The sequence below is a fragment of the Hydractinia symbiolongicarpus genome, chromosome 5 (assembly GCF_029227915.1).
Source record: "Hydractinia symbiolongicarpus strain clone_291-10 chromosome 5, HSymV2.1, whole genome shotgun sequence".
Classification (NCBI taxonomy): domain Eukaryota; kingdom Metazoa; phylum Cnidaria; class Hydrozoa; order Anthoathecata; family Hydractiniidae; genus Hydractinia; species Hydractinia symbiolongicarpus.
In genome coordinates this window covers 20537504-20556864 of record NC_079879.1, presented here as the reverse complement: position 1 = coordinate 20556864, position 19361 = coordinate 20537504, and the positions used below count along the sequence as shown (strand labels likewise).

Below are 19361 nucleotides of genomic sequence, written 5' to 3'. Positions count from 1 at the left end.
AATTGCGCGATTGTAAAAAAAGGAGGTCAAATAAAGTAAAAATATGTCAGTTAAAACGGAAGATATAAAAAACCGCTCAAATAAAAAAAATGAAGCACTTGTTGCAAAACAAACAAACAAGTTAAGCATGGCTTCTTTGTGATTGACATATGCCGCCATTATGGTACTTGTCAACGGTTAAAAAACGATGACAAAAATATTCGAAGACACTCACGTCAATCAACCACTATTCATAAATGTTACGAAATAAAGATGTAGCTTAAAAATAGATTTGTTTCACTTTTGCTTTGAAAAAAAATTAAAGTGTCCCCATCAAGGTTGCGAATGGTGACATTAACCGCCCACAATACTGTCTTGATTGTTCATAAATACGAGTGTCAACGCCCTTTTTTTCACTCATTCATCACGAACGATTGCTATATATTAGACCTGCAAAAAAGTTCATAGTATTGGTCAACTATTAATCTTTCTAAATTGACAACGATATCTTTTTAAAGATATTTATTTACCCTAATTAGTAAATGAAATGAAGTAATTAAGCCAGTTATTAATGCTCCGCTAAGAAATTTAAATGCAATTTATTTGCAATTAAGAAGAACTGAATTCGCTAAGGATGGATATTACAGTTCAAATATCTATTAATCATTATACGCGGTCGCTTAAGAGAACTCTATAGAAGCCATCACAACTTTACAAGTACTTTTTATGAATAGCTGAAATTCAGTGAGGTAAGAGGCTGTTTTCTGTTTTGATGTTTTGTTTATTTTTATTCTATTTCTACTTTGTTTATTATAAACTTATTTTCTCAGGCTATTTATCTAGCTTATCTTACTTTCCTGATTTTCATTTTGTTCAATATTTTTTGTTAATTTTCTCTCACGTGTAAGCTGCCTCTCCTATAAATCGTGTTTCCTAAGTTAAAAGCGCATGCCCTCCTCTGACCTTCACACATTTTTTACAACTAAAATCCAACTAAAAAATGTCAATTGTCTAGCCTCGTTGCCAAGGCTTGTTCTAAACGATTGTTATAAAAGTATAAAAGTCTTGGGACGAGACTTATTAGATTGCGTCACTAAATTTGAGAGCCTGTGTCATAAATCGCAAGTAGACAGAAAAAGAATTTGAAAAAACTTTTGTAGCTATGAAGCAAACACTGTTTATGTAAGCTCGTTACATTTTCGGCCACGCTGCTAACAACGAGGTACGTAAATGTATACCATGCTTTATCTTCTAATGGTGAATACACACTAGAAGCTCAAAAATCTTTCAACATTTTTTTTCTAGTACTAAAAACATGGAACTTGTAATGAAAATAAGAAACAAAACTTTGTTTTGGAAACGAGGCTGGTTAAGTGGGCGTGGTGGAATTTTTACATTGACATGTCACATGTATGTGATCCTGTTGATTTATTTGCATTCATGAAGTAGACACCACCTCAGGTTGTTAAAAAGAATGCAACCATGATCTGTTTACTCACTACTTTCTCACAATTACTAACTAATTCGAAGTCCTCAACCAGAGTAATCTTCGTGTCAAAATGTGAATAATATAAGTATTAGAAAGCTTCAACTAGCTATACTTTCTTTTTTTAAAAAAGCAATCTGATAAAGGGTGTATTTCCAATTGTTTTTTTTCCTTCCTACTAGTTTAAATGACGAAAATAATCATGTTTATATTATTGTGTCGTATATTGAAATTATGCATGCACCTATTTCTGCGGTTTAAAAAAAATGTGATATTGTAAAATTGTTAAAAATTTTACAGTCGCATTGGAAAGCTGTTAAATTTGTACAATTTTATGAAAAATTCTCTGCATTTTTCGAACAATTTTCATATCTCTTTGTGTAGCTATCTGGAAAAAATTCTGTAATACAAAAAATAAATTCCTTAAACCAAACAACTTTCGAACAGACCTCTTTCGTGAAAATCGAACATGTTACGTCTAGTTTACCTAACGCTTGCACTAGAAGAGATAAAAGCTCTGAGTCAATCTTTTAAAATAAAAATATTTTTCTTGTGAATAAGACTTTTATATCGCGTTAAAAATTTTTTAATGGGTCATCTCCTTTCTCATTTTATAATTCCTAATCATTTTTTAATTATTTCAACAGGCCAACAGAAATATCGAAACGAAATATCGTGGAGAATACATTACTGTATGAAATTGACAAGGCATATCATTTTTATGACCAAATTTTTATAAAACGGGTATCAGAGTGTGGGCCACTGGCAGTCTATCTGCCCATCCTCGTCCCTAGGGTTTTTTGCCCTTTTTCAGTCATCTCCTATATCAAGAAGGCTAAAAAACCCTTGTAACGAGGGTGTCTATCTGCCTTGTTGTAAGATTTGAATTCATACTTAATAGTTACCGGATATTATCGAAAGTAACTTTAAGTTATTGTAACTAGGTGAGTAAGGACAATCATCAAAAAAGCTGTACGTTTTTGTCAACCTCGTCCCCAGGTTCTTGTGGCCCCTGAGCCGTCAAAATTTTAATACGGTGAACCTAATAAGGAGAACGTTGATTTCGAATGTCTAAATTCGAATTTAAATTCGAGCTTACATCTTGTATTTTTCATATAAGTACAAGGAAAAAAGACAGGTTTGTTTTATGCTGATTGATTGATCATATTTTTGCTTATTTGCAAGTTAAAATGCACAATGCTGTACTCTTTGGGTGTCGTTTATCATGATTCGAGTCAAGAAACACCTCATAATTCGAGGCTGCATGTAAGTGACATCAAGTGTTGTTTGACAAACGTATCAAGTGCAGTGTTTTTAAATTTTAATCCGCCAAAAAAATGTAGCCCAACGTCTAATTAAGATTCGACATGAACTATTTAGTCCCGTTGGTTTCAAATTAACGGTGTAATAAACTTTACTTGCATCTATTTTTAGAGGTCCATTTTTTCTTTTTTGTTTTCGTAAACGATACACTCCGGATTGTTGGCCTAATCTGTAACATGCTCGCTTGAGCGTCCAAACGGTCGTAGGTTAGATCTCCAGATAAGGCTTTTGTTTTCTAGATCAAATGAAAATTTTAGACACTTTGGACAGCCTTTTGTGGTTCCGCTGAAAATAATTGAAAGGGTAATATCCTTAGAATTAGTAAGGCTAACCGCATAAAATTATATGAACATTATATAAACATTCTGGGAGATTGTTTGTTTTAAACGCCTGCCATATTTCCAAAGCTTTGTTAGCCCAAGTGATAGCTTCTGTTGCACAGTTCCCTTTATTAGAAGTAGTACAAACTAAATATAGTTTATCCTGTGCGAATATTTTTCTCGAATGATAATAATAAAAAGACCGTGGTTCAGCTGTTTAGATACGCCTAAACTGACCGTGGTTAACCGCTCTTTTGCATCAACCCAGCATGAATTAAACAATTAGAAAATGCCTAAATTAAAGAACTTGCTGTTGCCTTGTATATCGTTTTAGAGTTGATTTCAATCACAAGTATCTATCATTTGACAGTTTTAATAATCCATCCATCTTAAAACTTAATCCGTGTTATAAACTTTAGCTACATATGGTTAACATTTACTTCTGTAGAGTTTACATGATACTATCATCTGTCATATCGACACACGCACTATGAAAAGGTTTGTAAAAATACTTTTTTTTTTTTCTTTTTTAGAATATAGAGACACTTTTTTCTTATAAAATCCTATTTTAAAATAAAGTTTCGTCTAATTTTTCTTATCACTTATAACTGTCATAGAACCAGCATTCCGAAAGATTTTTTGCATGATAATTTTCTTCAATGTGATTTGTCAGTTAAACCACCGTTCGACTAATCTTTCTAAACCCAAGACAAGAATGTGTACATTGGTAGTCTCTCGAACTCGTCCCTAGTCCCTGCCTCCTGAGACTTCTTTAATATGAAAATTTTCTTAAAAAATAAGGCCCTGGAAACAAGGTTGTCATACACCAGTTTCATTTTTAGTACAGTAACATGTTACATGAGAATGTTGGCAAGCTTTTTATGTATATGATTGTGTGTCAGCGAAAGATAATAATGTGGTTTTTATGTTAACATCACACAAAACTAATCATACAAAAGCTTAGTGATTTACAACATACATACGAATTTCGTTCCCAGGAATAATTGTATAATGATATCAGAAAAAGGGGTTGCGTAAAAGGAAGGTAATTATATTTTGTACTGTTGTGTGTGCTGATGTTCTTTTAGACATCAGCATGTTTTTAAAGATTTTGCGCAAGCGCCGTTTATTTTATTTCTTTTGATCCGAGGGGAATTAATGTTATTTTCACACAACTTTTTTACCAATGTTTTCTTAGAGTTTTCTATCAGGGAAAAAATTAAGAACTTTTTTGTCAGCTTGTCCCAGGAAATCTGTAACAGTTTTTTTTTAAAAAAAATCCCTGAGAACAAGGTTGTATTCTGAGAAACATCTATTTTTTTAAAAAAAAACCTAAGAATGGTAAAACCTCCACAAGGTTAAATAATCTAAATATATCTTATTGTTTCCGTGTGCATAAAATTGAATAATATACGATCTGAACTGTGTGGTGAACTGACATTAACCCTTTCCCAACACGTTGTCATAATGTTGACAACTTAGAAGCAAGGCTGTTTAAACACGTGTTAATAAACAAAGTCAGTTCTCGTGGATGTATATGATGCGGGGAAAGCGCTTTAATGAATCATTCCGGAATTTATCGCCTTGGTTGAAAATAATAAATAATAACTTTCAATCCTTTTAGTGCAGGATTCACGTAGCTTTTGAGACAGGACATTATGAACCGCTTACTGTGTGCTTATTGTGACCGACTAATCCTTTTATTGACTTAAAAAATAAAGGGATTACGAAAGAATGTTTCTATGTGTCATCTGTTCAAAAGCAAATATGGCTTTACCAAAAAATAAAATAAAAAAATGCCGCTTATAAATAAAAGAATTACTACAACATAACATAAATATATAAATTGAAGTTAAAGCCCCCGCATCACCCTCCCTCCAACGTTATGCTTTTTTTCGTTTGATATGACGTTCTCTTACTGATGTCAGTTTCTTAGAAAAGCAAGAAAATTAACGATGAAGTTTATGGGGAGCAAATAATAATAAATAAATAATAATAATAAATAAATAAATAAATAAATAAATAAATAAAAGAATAAGTAAATAAATAATTTCGAAGCTCAACTGGTTCTGTATGCAGCCCATATTCATTTTCATAAATACGAAAAGCGGTTGTTTGGTAATTCCCAGCTGTAGTAATGTTTTGCTCTGTCTTTATGAAAAGCATCTGGGTTAGAAATTTTTTTTTAATGAAAACAGTGTCGAAAGGAAAGCGGTGTAAAAAGATTTTGAAATTTTATTGTGACTATCACAGATAACTTGCTTCTTTAAAAACACTTTTTGAAGGCAATATTATTTAATCAAAGTGTTTTGTTATTTCAAACAATATACATTAGTCCGAATTTAAAAGTTGATTATATTTCGCAGTTTTTTTAAAAAAACCTAAGAGACATATTAATTTCTTCGTCGACTGGATTTCAAATGTCTCTTTTGATTCTGGAGCAACAGTAATTTTTTGTAACCATGGCAACGTGAAGAGCCAATGGCAGTGCAGCGTGAAAAACCAATGGTAGTGCAGAGTGAAGAACCATCATGAAGAACGACAGAGTATTTTCTTTTCTTTTTTACACTTATTTGATATTTGTTTTGAAATTAATCTTTTGTGTCTAATCTTAATATTTACTTTTATATTATTTAAACATTCGAGTTGTTTTCATGAAACAAGAAGAAAAAGAATTTAGAAAGAAGAAGGAAGAAATTATTATTTACCTAATTAAATGTTTTCTTTCGGTGGTAAAATATTCAAGAGAATTTTCGAGAAGACGATTTTGGGCTAATGTGTTTATTTCTCATATTATTTTGAGTACATTTTTTTTAGTATTTTGAGCAAAACAAGAGAATCATGCGCAAGCGCTATTGGAACATTTCCTAAACACTACTTTTGGAAACGCATGATGTTAATAAATATAACTTTAATCTCTTTATTCATAGCTCTTTCTTATGTGTCAATCATAACAAACATTCTTCCGATCCCCTGCTGTATGATTTAGAATAGCTACACGTTTGTTAGTTCGTACGTGTTTGTGTCGTACGTCAAATGTATGTTGAATCTATTGAGATGTTATTTTATCCTTACGATGACTAACCTATGTGGCAAGTAAAAAGTATATTTTCTTCGCCAACGAAAGCGCCAGTACTAACCGAGACCAATTTTTAACTTGTTACATTTCCTTCATTAGCAAATACTTTATAAACTTCATTTCCAGACCTCTTAAAATTGATGTTTCTCAATTGATATTTAAGGATGTGAAAAGGTGTTGGGAAAGAGTTCAAAAAGTGGAAATATTTTACCTTTTCAATTAATTTGATAGCGGCTCTTGGGTCAAGGTGCCCTGGTATGTACTGTGATATGTACTGTGCTCAAAATATTTTGAAACTTTGGGATTGCTACGAATGTTTGATTATTAGATAAATCATGTCAAAATGCGAGTCTTTGAAAACCAGAACTTTGAATTAGTTGAAAAAAAGATTTTAGAGAATGCAACGCAATATTTTGTTCGTTACTATTGTTCCATAAGAAAATTCAACTTTTTGATTAAACTTTTATTATTTTCACGAGGTTTTAACTGCATTTCAACGTGTTTGACATTGCGAAATCCTAACTTCTCAAAGATCGTCAGAAATACTGTTGGTGATAAAGAAAGAGAAAATTTTTTTTTTCAAACTTTAATATGAAATATTTTCACATTAAAAACACACTGAAAGTTGCTAATTTTTTTTTAAGATCTTTTTATCTTAAGTAAATCAACGAAACAAAGAATAGGAAGAAAGATATCTGTTTTCATTTTCATCAACATCCACAATCTGATTGTTGTTAAGATCACAGTCGGGCTACACAAACATTTTACAGGGAGACAGGTGCGATAACCCTGGGAATCCATCATAAATAATTTATTCTGTTGACGTAGATCACACCAGGGGGCTATTGACAAAAACCTTTTCTATTCTATAATATTAAAACACCTTTTTATCATATCATGAAAGTTTAGAAGAAAAATATGGTTTGAATTTTAAAACAGATGTTGATCACTGAAACGATTTTTTATAACAAATATTTTGCGATCATTCTATTTATAATTAAGTTGTTTAGTTGGTTTGGAATACAGCTCGGGAAATTTATGGCTTGGTTTCTTTCTTTTTTAAAAAAAGAGAACAAGGATCAGTCTTTAGGCAGTATTCTATAAAATTTTCAGTCTGGCCTTTTTGAAAAAAAGATGAGACATTTCTTCTTATAGTTACTATGTTATTTTTTTTCTTTTTTATATCTTTCATTTCACATAAACTCAACATTTTATCTATTCGATATAGATATTAGAACGATGTGAAACAAATAAATTAACGTCTCCCAAACTTCCTTTTATCGCCAACAGGAGTAATCTTTTTATATAATATATAATTTATTTTAGCAGTGAACAAGTATATATTTTTTTTCTTTATCGTACTTTGGATTTTATAATATAAGTATTTTTTAATATGCAAACTGTTGTCAACCCAGGCCCTCTTTCCTTTTCTAAATGTCACTTCTCCTTTGTCGCATAGTAATAAGTCTTTTTCTTTCTTATGCCCATGGTTGTCCACAGTAATTTTACTTTCGTAAGAAACAACGACCGCTTGTATATTTATTGTGTGGTCGTTACATTACCGTCAATAATAACCACAAAGATGGCGCTACGGTAAATTACCAACATATAACCTAAGTAAAGCCGACTTTTTATCCGCCATGTTGTTTGAACGTATGGTAGTTATTTTAAGGATACAAGTTGTAAAATTATGTATTTATCTCGAGGTTGTATACATCCGAAAATCTTTACAACTAAATTTTTGTTATACACATATCTACGTGAACACATGTTAGCTAGCTATCTATATGTTACAGTTTCTTTATATATAATTATTTCTTGTATGTTTGTTTTTACTTACTATGTGTGTGTTTTTTTATTGTTTATAAAATATCTTCAAAATAAGTGTTTTTTATAGAAGCATACAGTAACCTAACCATATAAGCTTGTTAAGCTTTTGATCTCTAACTAAAAAAGCAAACCAAATAATAATATGAACTTCATGTTCTACTTGCTAGCTAGCTAGCTTTTCTGTAGTGACCATGGAGTGTTTATAGAATTTATACTTATGGTTACTTTGCAGGTGGTTTAATGAAAGTATTTGGCTACTGACTCTATATATTATACACAACTTTAAAATAGCTAATCAAATATGCTGGCTATAGCTGCAGTTAAATGACATCTTTTATGACAGCTATTCATGCATCACCCTTAGGCTTATGTATAGTAACATTATGAATATATCCAGCCTTGGTTGTATGCTAAGCCTTAAAATCTTTACCATGTTGTAGGATTTGTCTCCTTGCAATTATGTAGATTGTTTTATGGAACATAAAATTTCTTTAGATATTTATAAACAAATGATTGACAAAAAGAAAAGAAAAAATGTGGAAGATATTTATTGTGATATACGTGCTTGTTGAATCACATGGTTTAGGTATGTTAATTATATTTATATTATAATATTTCGCTGTTAGTCTGAGAGTTAATTTAACCATTGGTTGTGTGATCAAAAGCGCTATTATAATTGCACCTATAGTTATATTAATAACCCCTGTCCAAGTAAATATCATTCTCTAACTACAGGTCTGTATTTTCAGTGTAGCCGTTATGATTTGAGCGAGACCACACGGTTTTATAAATAAGAATGAATTTTCATGAAATTGTCGTTTTCTAATGCAAAGCCTAACATTACATAATTTTTGCTAATTTAGCTTTAATGTAATCAAAACTTTTTCTGTGAGAGTTTTACTATGAAATGTCCATATTTCCTCTTGACTGAAAGTGGTACAACGTGATATTTTGACCAAAAGAATTACTTTATGCCGACAGGCAGGCAAGAATCCACAGAATAGCGGTGGGGAAAATATGCACAACTTCCCATACCCTATGAAATTGTTGATTAGTACTTTTTGAATTGGACACTTCATATGAAAGTTTTGTATTTTTAAATATGGACAAGTTTTGGAAATGAAAAGTTTGTATAGCGAGTTATAATTTAACAAGTATATATGTTGTTTTGAAAAAGTTGAGGATATTTTATTTTTTTGCATCTAATAATCCCTTAAACTTTGATCATGCCAGCGATCCTAAATTGCTAATCTCATCAAAAGCCTATGGAATTTATTTAATATATACCTTAAAGATAAGTGTAACAAAGACTTGGAAAAATAATCAATGTCTATAAAATTGAGAGTATATAAATATTTTTTAAATTATTGTACCTCATATATAATTATTATGATATGTTTTATATTGTATATAACAGTACTTGACTTTTAATGAAAGTTACCACCCGTCCCAGCATAACTTAATTTTAAGGCATTTGTATACTGTTCATCAGCAAATTTTATTAGGAAACACAGAGAATTTTTATGTATTTTCATGTTTCTGTGGCAGCCTATGATAATTAGATCAGTGGAATCATAATGTGGGTGAACCGATTATGTAAACACCCAAGCAACTTTCTTGGATTCTTAACAAATGATATTTTGTTCAATATCAATAAACTTATTAATTATTATAGTGAAGGTTTATCACTTCTTGGACATAGTAATTTAATAAGCAACATTTTTGGAGATCCTTCTCCCATCACCAGACAACACATAATGATATTGGACATATATTTATTTACTGTGGTGATATACTCTCTTACTTTCTTGTGTTTTGTTTCCTTCAATTTTTTTATTGTTCTTATGGCATTAAGTAATTTGTTTTATTTGTTTTTAGAAATTCCTCTTGTTAAAAAATATGCGAACTTGATACCTTTCTCATAATTGTTTACTTTTCGATTAAAATAATGACAGCTCTTGTCATGCACACTTCAGAAGTACAATACGATTGACAAGAATAGTTCTGCCTTTTCCTGTTAGGGATTAAATTTATGTGACTTGAGTTTATATAACCAGTGGATAGGCATGAGAAAGGCACCCTTCAATCAATCATTCGATACTGTGAATGCTAAAATGTGGTATACGAATTGATTTTATATAAATAGAGAATAAATATTTCCTCAGGACAGTCAAACACACATGTTAATCACAACAGCATTAATTTATATTTTTTTAAGATTTTTAAATTCTCATTTTTTTGAGATCGATATGTTATATCTGTTTTTGATTTTTTTAAGTTACAACTATATAGGTTTTGTTTTTTTCTTAATCAGTGTTTTTGCTTTTAATATAATTGCAAGAAAAAAAGTAATTTCTAAGTAAAATTTAATTTAAAAAGTATTGATTAAAAATAAACCATAGAGAGGAAAATGAAGAACATAATTATACTTAATGACTCTAATTAGTCTATAATTTTGCAATTAATGTCTTTATATTCCTCTGTAAAAAATATTTTGGTTGGTGTGTAACTTTTCATCTTTTTTCTAGCTATTTTTTTGTTTTTTCCTTGTGTTACTTTAATGGTCTAAGAATTTTTTTCTAATAGTTTTACATTTTATCAACCCAAAGACACAACAGTGTGAATCTTAAAATCAGGGTGTTGCAGTTTTTTTTTTAAAAAAAAGTACATAGCTATTTTCAATATTTCATACTATGAACTATTCATGCCATTTTGTGAAATTTATAAAAAAAAGATTAAAAAAAATCTAATCGACTTTTTTTTTGAAGGCTTTCAGATCTCTTAAGCTGCTTTAAATTTTTGTTGATGAGTCTTTTTGCATGCATTTTACAATAAAGTTGTATTTAAAACTATTGACGATTAAAAGCTTCATGTGTCGTTTTTTATGAGGTTTAAAAGATCTAATGTAAGTGATACAAAACACCAGCAGGTGATCATTGAGTTTGTTTCTATGGTTTGTAAGTTTAATAAGCAAAAGCCATGACGTTCTTACGAGTTTTGTTTTGACAAATTGCTCGTTAATTACAAGTTGATGAGGTCATCATCTTGACCAAAATCACTCATTAACAATTTTTTCGACCTTAACTATTTCCTCGCTACCCTTTATCACACTTCCTTTTTGTTTGTTCACCTAATAAGCTCTATTCCCATACGTTATTGGGATAATATAACATCTTTTTTATTGCTGTGAAATAATAAATGATAATTATACATATTAAGGTACAGATCCCACATCGTATTTGTGCAGCATGTCTCGAGAAAAAATTTTTTAAGGTTTTTAATTAATATTTCGACATGGCTAAATTGTTTGATTCAGTGCGCAGTTCTCGAATAAATACCCCATCTGATTAAGTTCCATTCCTTGGAATAACAATTTCGAAAAAATGCATATTGTCCAAATAAGCGGCTCGATGGAACAAGAAACAGAATGTTTATTACAAGACATTTGCATATACTTTTTGTTCTAAATATGATAAAGGATATAAACAAAGACGATGACTTAACTGATTTTTTTTAAATAATCGAATGTTCGAATTAGGAACCTGTAAGCTCCTGTATATAACGTGGAGTAAAACTTCTACCTAAGTAGTTTTTTAAATTTCGCGGTAAAACGTTAATAGTATTGTTTTGTCTTTTATTTTTAGTTTGTGCAAACTATGAGCCGGTGATCCTGGAACCCAGGAAAACATACACAGCGCAACTAAATGGTACGGTGTGCTTGAAATGCCAGCTCAAAACACAATATGTGAATAACAGCCAAAAAATATTAGTATATTGGACAAAGGACGGAATTGTTCTTCGTAAGGCAAGAGACAGCCGTTTTCACGTCCTTGCGAATGTTTGTTTACAGATCAAGAACTTGCAGTCGTCCGATCACGGAAACTACTCGTGTCATGCCGTAAACAGTTACGGTACAGCGCACGCTTTACGCGTTCTTGTTGTGTCTAACCGAAAGAGGAATGGTGGAACGACGAGTAAGTTCTAAAATGTTCATTGTATTTAAAAAGCATGTATTTTGCGAAACATTCTTTAAGTGTGAAACCTGGAGCACGCCTGTGCGGGTAAACTGGTATTAATTATGCTTGGCATTCTGTAACACCAAGCAGTAACATATGCTTGTTATCTGCTGTTATAAAACATGCGTATGAAAATAAAAAAAATTGTTTTTAGCAACCAATAAAAATGGGACTAACGCTGGCAAATGGCATCCGATGTTTGACGGTATGTTTTTAAAAATATTTTATTACAAATTTGCGAAGTTATATTTGCAGCTTGGTAGTAAAAAATGTTTCATGTTTTGGAAATTTGGAACCATAATATTAATTCTGTCCATGTTCTATTTTCGCATGCTTTTGCAGATTTTAAGAGTGCTTTTTCAACGCTTTTTAACATCTTCTTAACGTATAATCAATTTTCAAGCGATAATGGCTAGTAAGAGCGGGTATTAATATCAGTTATTCCTTAATTTTTTAGATGAACTAAAAGTGCTTGAAAAGAACGTGAAAAAAAGAATCCGTGTTGGCAATAAAGCAAAATTTAAATGTGCTATTGTGGCGACTCCCCCGCCCTTAGTGAAATGGTACTACAATGGGAACTTGATCCAACCCTCTGACGGTGTGATCATCAGAGCAAGGAAGAAGAAAAATTTGTTAATTATATCGAGGTTTGCAAAAGATGACGTCGGGAAATACACTTGCGTCGCTACGAATGGAAAGAAGACGGTGAACATGTCCTTCCTTGTCGATGTGTATGAACCGTTGGTGTTTCAAAAAGAAAATTTTAGCTGGGTGCTGAAGCCTGGAGATAACGTCACCTTGCCGTGTGCTTTAGCCGCCGATAAAGTGGAATATATTCACTGGAGTCGGCAAATAAACAACCGACACGATCTCCAGAAAGACGTGAACCGTTCTTCACGGAGCTTTCAACTCTCTCAACAGCAGCACATTGTTAACGGTACCATCGTTAATGATTATATTCTGCTTAATGTCAGCGAGAGAATGCATGCAGGGACGTATACATGCCAGGCTGGTTTTTACGGTGATAAAGTGTTAACAGACGTGAAAGTGTATCATCTTTCTTTTAGCAGAGGTAAAACATCCTCAGTCATATTTAACCCAGATTTTGTTTCGTTTCTTGCTAGCTATTTTCTATTTTTCTTATGTGAATTTACTACTTTCTTCTTTTACGTTAGTTTGCAGTAGACTTTTATCTATTTTTATCGCTGATGTTTTATTTCTCATAGATGAAATAACTCCAGTTGAAATAGAAAAAAAACCAGCGAGTTTGTTAACGGTTGCAATTTCTGTTTCTGGTGGAGCACTTTCCATCATCATCATTTTATTTTGTGTCAGGTGCCGACGAAAGGTAAGTTTTTTTAATTTCATTGTAACGTATGCAAGAAGTATGCCACTATTTGAAGACTTATCTCTTACATCTTTCTTGCTGTGTTCTTACCATAAGTGGCAACACCATGCCTTATCTCTTTTTATCAGATGTTGGCTTGTTTATTGGATTAAGAGATGTTCATACAAGCTCGTAAACATAGAATGTAATTACAGGCTTTGAATGAGTGCGAGATGTATTGATAGCATTATTTTTTTGTTTACAGCAAACCAAGCTTCTAAGCAGAGCAGAACATTCGAAATACGATCGCCGTGCCGATGACGAAGAAGAGACTATGTCGTTGAAAATTTTACCCGAGTATCCGACAGGCTCCTTGACCATTCATCGGAAATCGACGGAGGATTCAAATGACAATATTTATACAACGATAAAAAATACGATAGAATTTACCGAATTGGGAACCCTTGAAACTAAAATTGTTCAATCACCACAAGTTAATCAAAGCGATTCAAATTTCGATCCAAATAATTTAAGTAGAAATAATAGTAGCATTGAAACTACGGCAGCCGAAAATTGTATAGACGGTGTATTTTGTAACGACAATTTAAAGGGCTGTGCGAAGAATACGTGGCCTGGTCAAAGACTTTTACCGGGAGATCCGGAGTACGAAGGATTAGGCGAAGAAGATCGTTTAATTCCTCGGAAAAAGAGACCGTGTGAAAATAGTGATATATATACAAAAAGAAAAGATGACACAAATGAGCGGACTAAAAACCCCATACATCACTCCCACTGTGGTGTTTTAGACGATGATATACCGCCGCTAATAATCTCGCATTCCCCACCTGAGGAGGAGGACAAGTTATTACAACGAGAAATGAAAATGTGGGAACCTCTCATTAAAACTAGTAATAATTCATCTATAAACAATGACATGAACGATGTTAGAACAAGTAGCAAGATATTATCGCCTCGTTGTCATGAATTGGCGCCTAGTAACTCAAAACATACGAATCATTTAGTTCTTTGAAACGCCTTTACAAAAGGTTGCTTTTATAAAGCAGTTTTCTTTCTTTAACTTTTTTACTTGTTTGTTCATATTATGTTATCCCTTGTTCTGTTTACATTGATTGCTTTCCAATTTTCTCAATGCTTTAAGCCCCTTTTACACAGCAAAAAAACTTTTTTTACGAAACTTCTTTTTTCATTGTCTATCGTGGTGTTTCGTTGACTCTTCCTAGTGTGGATTGTACTTTCGTGTGTCCTGTAATTATCAAGACAAATTCCCCCTATTATTAGCATATTCAAACCGGACTTACGAAAAAAATGTTTATTTTCTATATATATATACAGTAAATTATTTACGACATATATCGTCAGAATTTGTAAATGCAGAAAGATGTAAATTCATCGTGTATAGAGTATCTTGTACATATCTAAGAACTGAAACAGCAAAAAACAATAGCATAAATAATTGTGTAATTGATTTTATGCAGGTTGAAATGTGTTTTTTTTTTTTGCTAACAGGTTAGACAATGACAATGGTGTTTGCAAAATGACATTCCTTGGCTCTTTTTTACATGCTTTTTACGGAACATTCCATAGTTACATGCAGTGGCAATATTATCCAAGGTTGTAAATTAAATATGTGATACCAATAGTATTCTAATCAAAGAAATTGACTGAACAAATCATCAAACCTCGAATGAAAGAATGGAACATTTCAGAACATGCGCATGCGTGACTTGTGGTCAACCAAAATAAGGACAATTTGAAGCTAGAAAAATCCTTATCTTTCTAAATCAATTTTCTTTTTATAAAATTAACCAACCAAGCAACCGAGTTGTTAAGGGCTGACCCTAATATCCAGATCAACAATTGAAAAGTTAGCCAACTGAGGCTTAAGCCTTAATAATGCAACAATCATTTACGAAGTGGTTCTTTAAATAAAAAAATTAATTTTACCCATACCAAATTCTTAGCAAATAAAGCTTAAATTGTCCCAGAAGTGCCCACCAGCATGTGACACTTTGCACAAAGGGTTAAAAACGTCACGAAGGCTATTTTATCCATGTTTTGGGGCTTCAAGATGTATATAGAATTTCATGTTTATGCAACCCTTATTTCCATCCGATTTCAAGAAAAATTTAGAAAAAAATTAAAGAAAATGTCAGAGTCTGTTTTCTAACTTATCAAGTCCGGCATAAAAATTAACAGTCTTTTATTTGAAATTTTTCATTAAAAAGATACAGTAGTAATAAAAATTTCAATGGTAATAAAAATAACAGTATATACATATATTTTATTAACAGGTTTATAATCTCAACATTAACACTGGATTTCTAAAGAAACCAAAAAATCCATATTCTAAGGCCGTCAACGAATTTAACCTGGAAGAAGGAAATGATGTTAATACTAATATAATTATCCTCGATATATCATTCAGCGGATATAAATAAATTAAATAAACACGGCGTGTGAATTTCCTTGACAATATGACAATTAGTTCTTCCGGTAATCTCTCAATGATTGCACAACACACTCGTCATGTCTTCTTCAAGTCAATAGCGCGCCGATAGTCCTTTAACGCTGCTTCTTTCCTTCCCATTTTACCTCTCACATCAGCTCGCCGCTTGTAGAGCAATGCGTCGTTTGGTTTCAGTGATAAAGCTAAATTATTATATTACAAATTCACAATCTGCATATCAAATCATTTGACCGTAACATTAGTCGGTAACTTTTAAACAAAACACAACACAAAGTCACCACATATAACATACCCTATTTGTACTAAATTTCACGCAAGGCCATTGACACTTTTTTCTTTAATCAGTTGGTTTATTTTCGCGTTTATTAATTTTTCCGAAAACAGTTAATTTACTTATTCAATTAATTCAATAATTGACACAAACAATATCTTAGAATGTCAAAATCAACAAAACATTCTACCTTGTGTGAAATCATCATCAGCGTTTTCATGCATTCGCAACGAGAAGTAAACGTTGCCACGATTGAAGTATATATGCGACCAATTCGGTGCTAATGATGCTATGAAAGATCGTCAACAAAAAGTAATCACACTAACCATGACCGTGGTCTAACCCGCGAAAAACTGTTGAATGGCCTAACTCAGGTAATACCGCAATCTTGATGAATTTTGGTGAAGGGAAAGATAAACATAAATAGCATTAACAGAATAAATTACACAATAAAACTTATACCTGCGATTTCAAAATCTTGCAATGCAGTTTCGTCTTTTACGATACTCTATAAAATTTGACAAGAGATTGGTATCTTTAATCTCACTTCATCCTTTCTCATAACAGTTGTATCAATAATTATTTAAAAAAAAACGGTATGATTGACATCATGGAAGAATATAACGGTGCAGGCAGTCTAAGCACAAACACAAACAAACAAACAAACGAATCGTTTGCGATAAGACTCACGCTATCTTGGACGCCTGAGGCACTGTTGAAATTCTTGAAAGTATGATGCTTACCCAGGCACAGATCAAAAAACAAGCTGAGTTTATTATACTGATTCTTAACGAAATAAAAGCTTCACACTTTCAAAGACATTTCTCTCTTCTGTTTTTTAAAGCGTGGCATTTATTATCCCACACCTCGAACTTTGTCTATTTCTAAATTTTTATCATTTATTTTTTTCTATGATGTGAGTCTGCAAGTTTAAACTCCTTCTTTTCTTCTATTTTTTTTAAACTTTTTGTTTGCCGGAGTCAAAATTCAAGCCATAAGATATTGAAAAATGCAAAACATTAAAAAATCATGTTGGTTATCTATCGATACGCGCTACTTCTTAAACGTTTCAAATTTTTTAAAAAAATAAATCAAAATCGCTCCATGACCATAAACCAGGAAGTAGGTATTTATGGAGTCAAACAAAATGGCCATCCCTAAATTAAGCGCCACGTGCTTATCGGCGGTGACATGTTAATTAAGTAAAATCATTATGAACCACCTACCTTAGCTGTGCCTCTGTTTACATAAGCGGGCGCATCTGATGGATCCCAATCTATCGTGCGATTATAATATGATATCGCCTAAAACAAGAAAAAAATATCTTAAAAAATTTTGAACTTTTAAACATTTATATATTAGTCATGGATCAGGGGGTCAACATTAAACAACCAAGGGGGCACATTTCGTTGAATTTACAGGCAAAATTTATAACAAATAACCCTAGAAAAATGCCTACAAGTAAGATTTCGACGACAAACATATTTTTTGTTAAATTTAGGGTCTTTTAAACATATTAGAAGCAAATTAATTAATTTGCCCCCTTGATAGTCTAATTTTGACCTCTGCTTCCCTAACAAAGGAGTTATGGCTACCATTATTATTCTTTGATTGACAGAAAGACATCACTACGCGCCGCCCGTGCTAATATAGATTATCAGCATGAAAGACCAAGTTGCAAAGTGTGACGATGGTGTAGAGAATCGCGTTGACTTAATCGCAAGATAAAACAAAAAAGACTGAGACAACATTAAAATTACAGACTAGCAAAAGATCCACATACCTGTTCAAATTGCTTGTGGAGAAAGTACAGGTTAGCTGCGTTGTAATACGAAAGTCCGTATGAAGGATTGAATTTAATGGCGGCTTGATAGTCTGACATTGCACTTACGTTGTCCCCAAGACACTACAGTAAACAGGAATATTAAAAATCTTTACTTCTATGTATAAGTGCGTAGGTAGTTAAACATTTTCGTATGAGTGCTACAAATGGTCCGCTTGGATGTGAGGCAAAAAGTAGAGCTTAGTGCAATAGCTAACCTGGTTTACAACACCTCTGATTGTCAGCAATTCAGCTGATTTCCCAATCTATGAAAAAATTTAAGTTGCACATAGTGATTTCGATGGAACATGTCTCACCATGAGTTACTTGGTATATATATGTTGTTATCCATCGCAAAATAAGGTCTGAAATAATATAATGATTGACAACTTACTTTGAGTGCATTATTGATGTCCAGAAAAGCACCATACGTGTTTTGCATCCGTAAGTTTACCAATGCTCGACCCTCCAGCGCTGACTTACTAGCTAAAAGATCAAATAGCAAATCTACACTAGAAGAAACATCGAACCCAGTCCATCTAGAACACAGTAGATATTGGTAACAAGGTTGCTAAGGCGAAGTGTTGTCTAATATTTGCAAGAAATAAGCAAGAACTGTTAAAAAATAGATTCGTGACACTATCACCATGGCAACAATATACGACAAGAACACCTGACACCAACCTGGGGCAAGTTCTATTGTTCTTGTGTAAAGATACCACGCTTTCATGTGCTGTGCGTTGAGCTAAGCAAACATATATTTCGTTAAAGACATCTATTAATGGGGTGCAAAACCAAATAAAGCTTAAAAACTAACTAACAAATTCGTGATAGAAGTGTTCGTAAATACAAACAGATCAAATAAAATCTGATTATCTATCTGATTTGTTTTTAATGCTGCTATGGTGAATGTTAATAATAGAAACACCAACAGTTAAGGTAATTTGTCACTCACTGTTAAACGAAAAAAGTAATGTATGCAAATATATTGTTTCTTTTCGGTTTTTTATTTTTTTTTAAAGCACTAAAAAAAGACAGCTTAGGAATGGATGAATGAAGAGTGAATAAATGAATGAATGAAGGAATGAATGAATGAAAAAATAAAGCACTTACTTGTAAACAATGAGCCAGGTTTACCCTTGCTTCGGCACAAGATGGATCCATGTGCAATGCGCGACTATAATCACGTCTGGACAAACAAACATTTTTTTTAAAAAATTTATGTATTCTTATAACCCTAATAATTATACGTGAATCAGCATACCTTCCCGAGATAGTTGCTTGTTGATTATTGCAGCTAATTAACGCGTTTCCCCGACCAATTAACGAATTGGTAAAGAATGGATCGCATTCTAACGATGTTGTAAATGCTTCAACTGCTTTTTCAACACAACCCATTCTAAGATCAATAAAAATGAAG

General features: G+C 32.2%; 2 protein-coding genes across 3 annotated transcripts in view; one reads left to right on the top strand and one right to left on the bottom strand.

Moving 5' to 3' along the window:
* Window positions 1-589: 589 nt before the first annotated feature.
* Window positions 590-14863, top strand: LOC130645248 (muscle M-line assembly protein unc-89-like). The gene is made up of 7 exons (XM_057451175.1): window positions 590-728; window positions 8513-8603; window positions 11662-11991; window positions 12188-12238; window positions 12491-13105; window positions 13260-13381; window positions 13626-14863. Exons 2-7 carry the CDS (start codon window positions 8552-8554, stop codon window positions 14388-14390), a joined length of 1935 nt encoding a protein of 644 aa, XP_057307158.1. The 5' UTR covers window positions 590-728; window positions 8513-8551; the 3' UTR covers window positions 14391-14863.
* Window positions 14864-14986: 123 nt separating this feature from the next.
* The window catches only part of LOC130645247 (uncharacterized), a 29626-nt gene continuing 25251 nt past the window's right edge, over window positions 14987-19361 (bottom strand). For both annotated transcript variants that reach the window (XM_057451173.1, XM_057451174.1), the window contains exons 43-52: window positions 19206-19340; window positions 19055-19130; window positions 18626-18686; window positions 18336-18427; window positions 18160-18207; window positions 17903-18025; window positions 17346-17423; window positions 16582-16627; window positions 16310-16408; window positions 14987-16030 (exon numbers count right to left, since the gene is read on the bottom strand). In XM_057451173.1, the coding sequence (XP_057307156.1) occupies window positions 15906-16030; window positions 16310-16408; window positions 16582-16627; window positions 17346-17423; window positions 17903-18025; window positions 18160-18207; window positions 18336-18427; window positions 18626-18686; window positions 19055-19130; window positions 19206-19340 (883 nt within the window). In that variant the 3' untranslated portion in view covers window positions 14987-15905. The remainder of the gene's footprint in view (window positions 16031-16309; window positions 16409-16581; window positions 16628-17345; window positions 17424-17902; window positions 18026-18159; window positions 18208-18335; window positions 18428-18625; window positions 18687-19054; window positions 19131-19205; window positions 19341-19361) is intronic.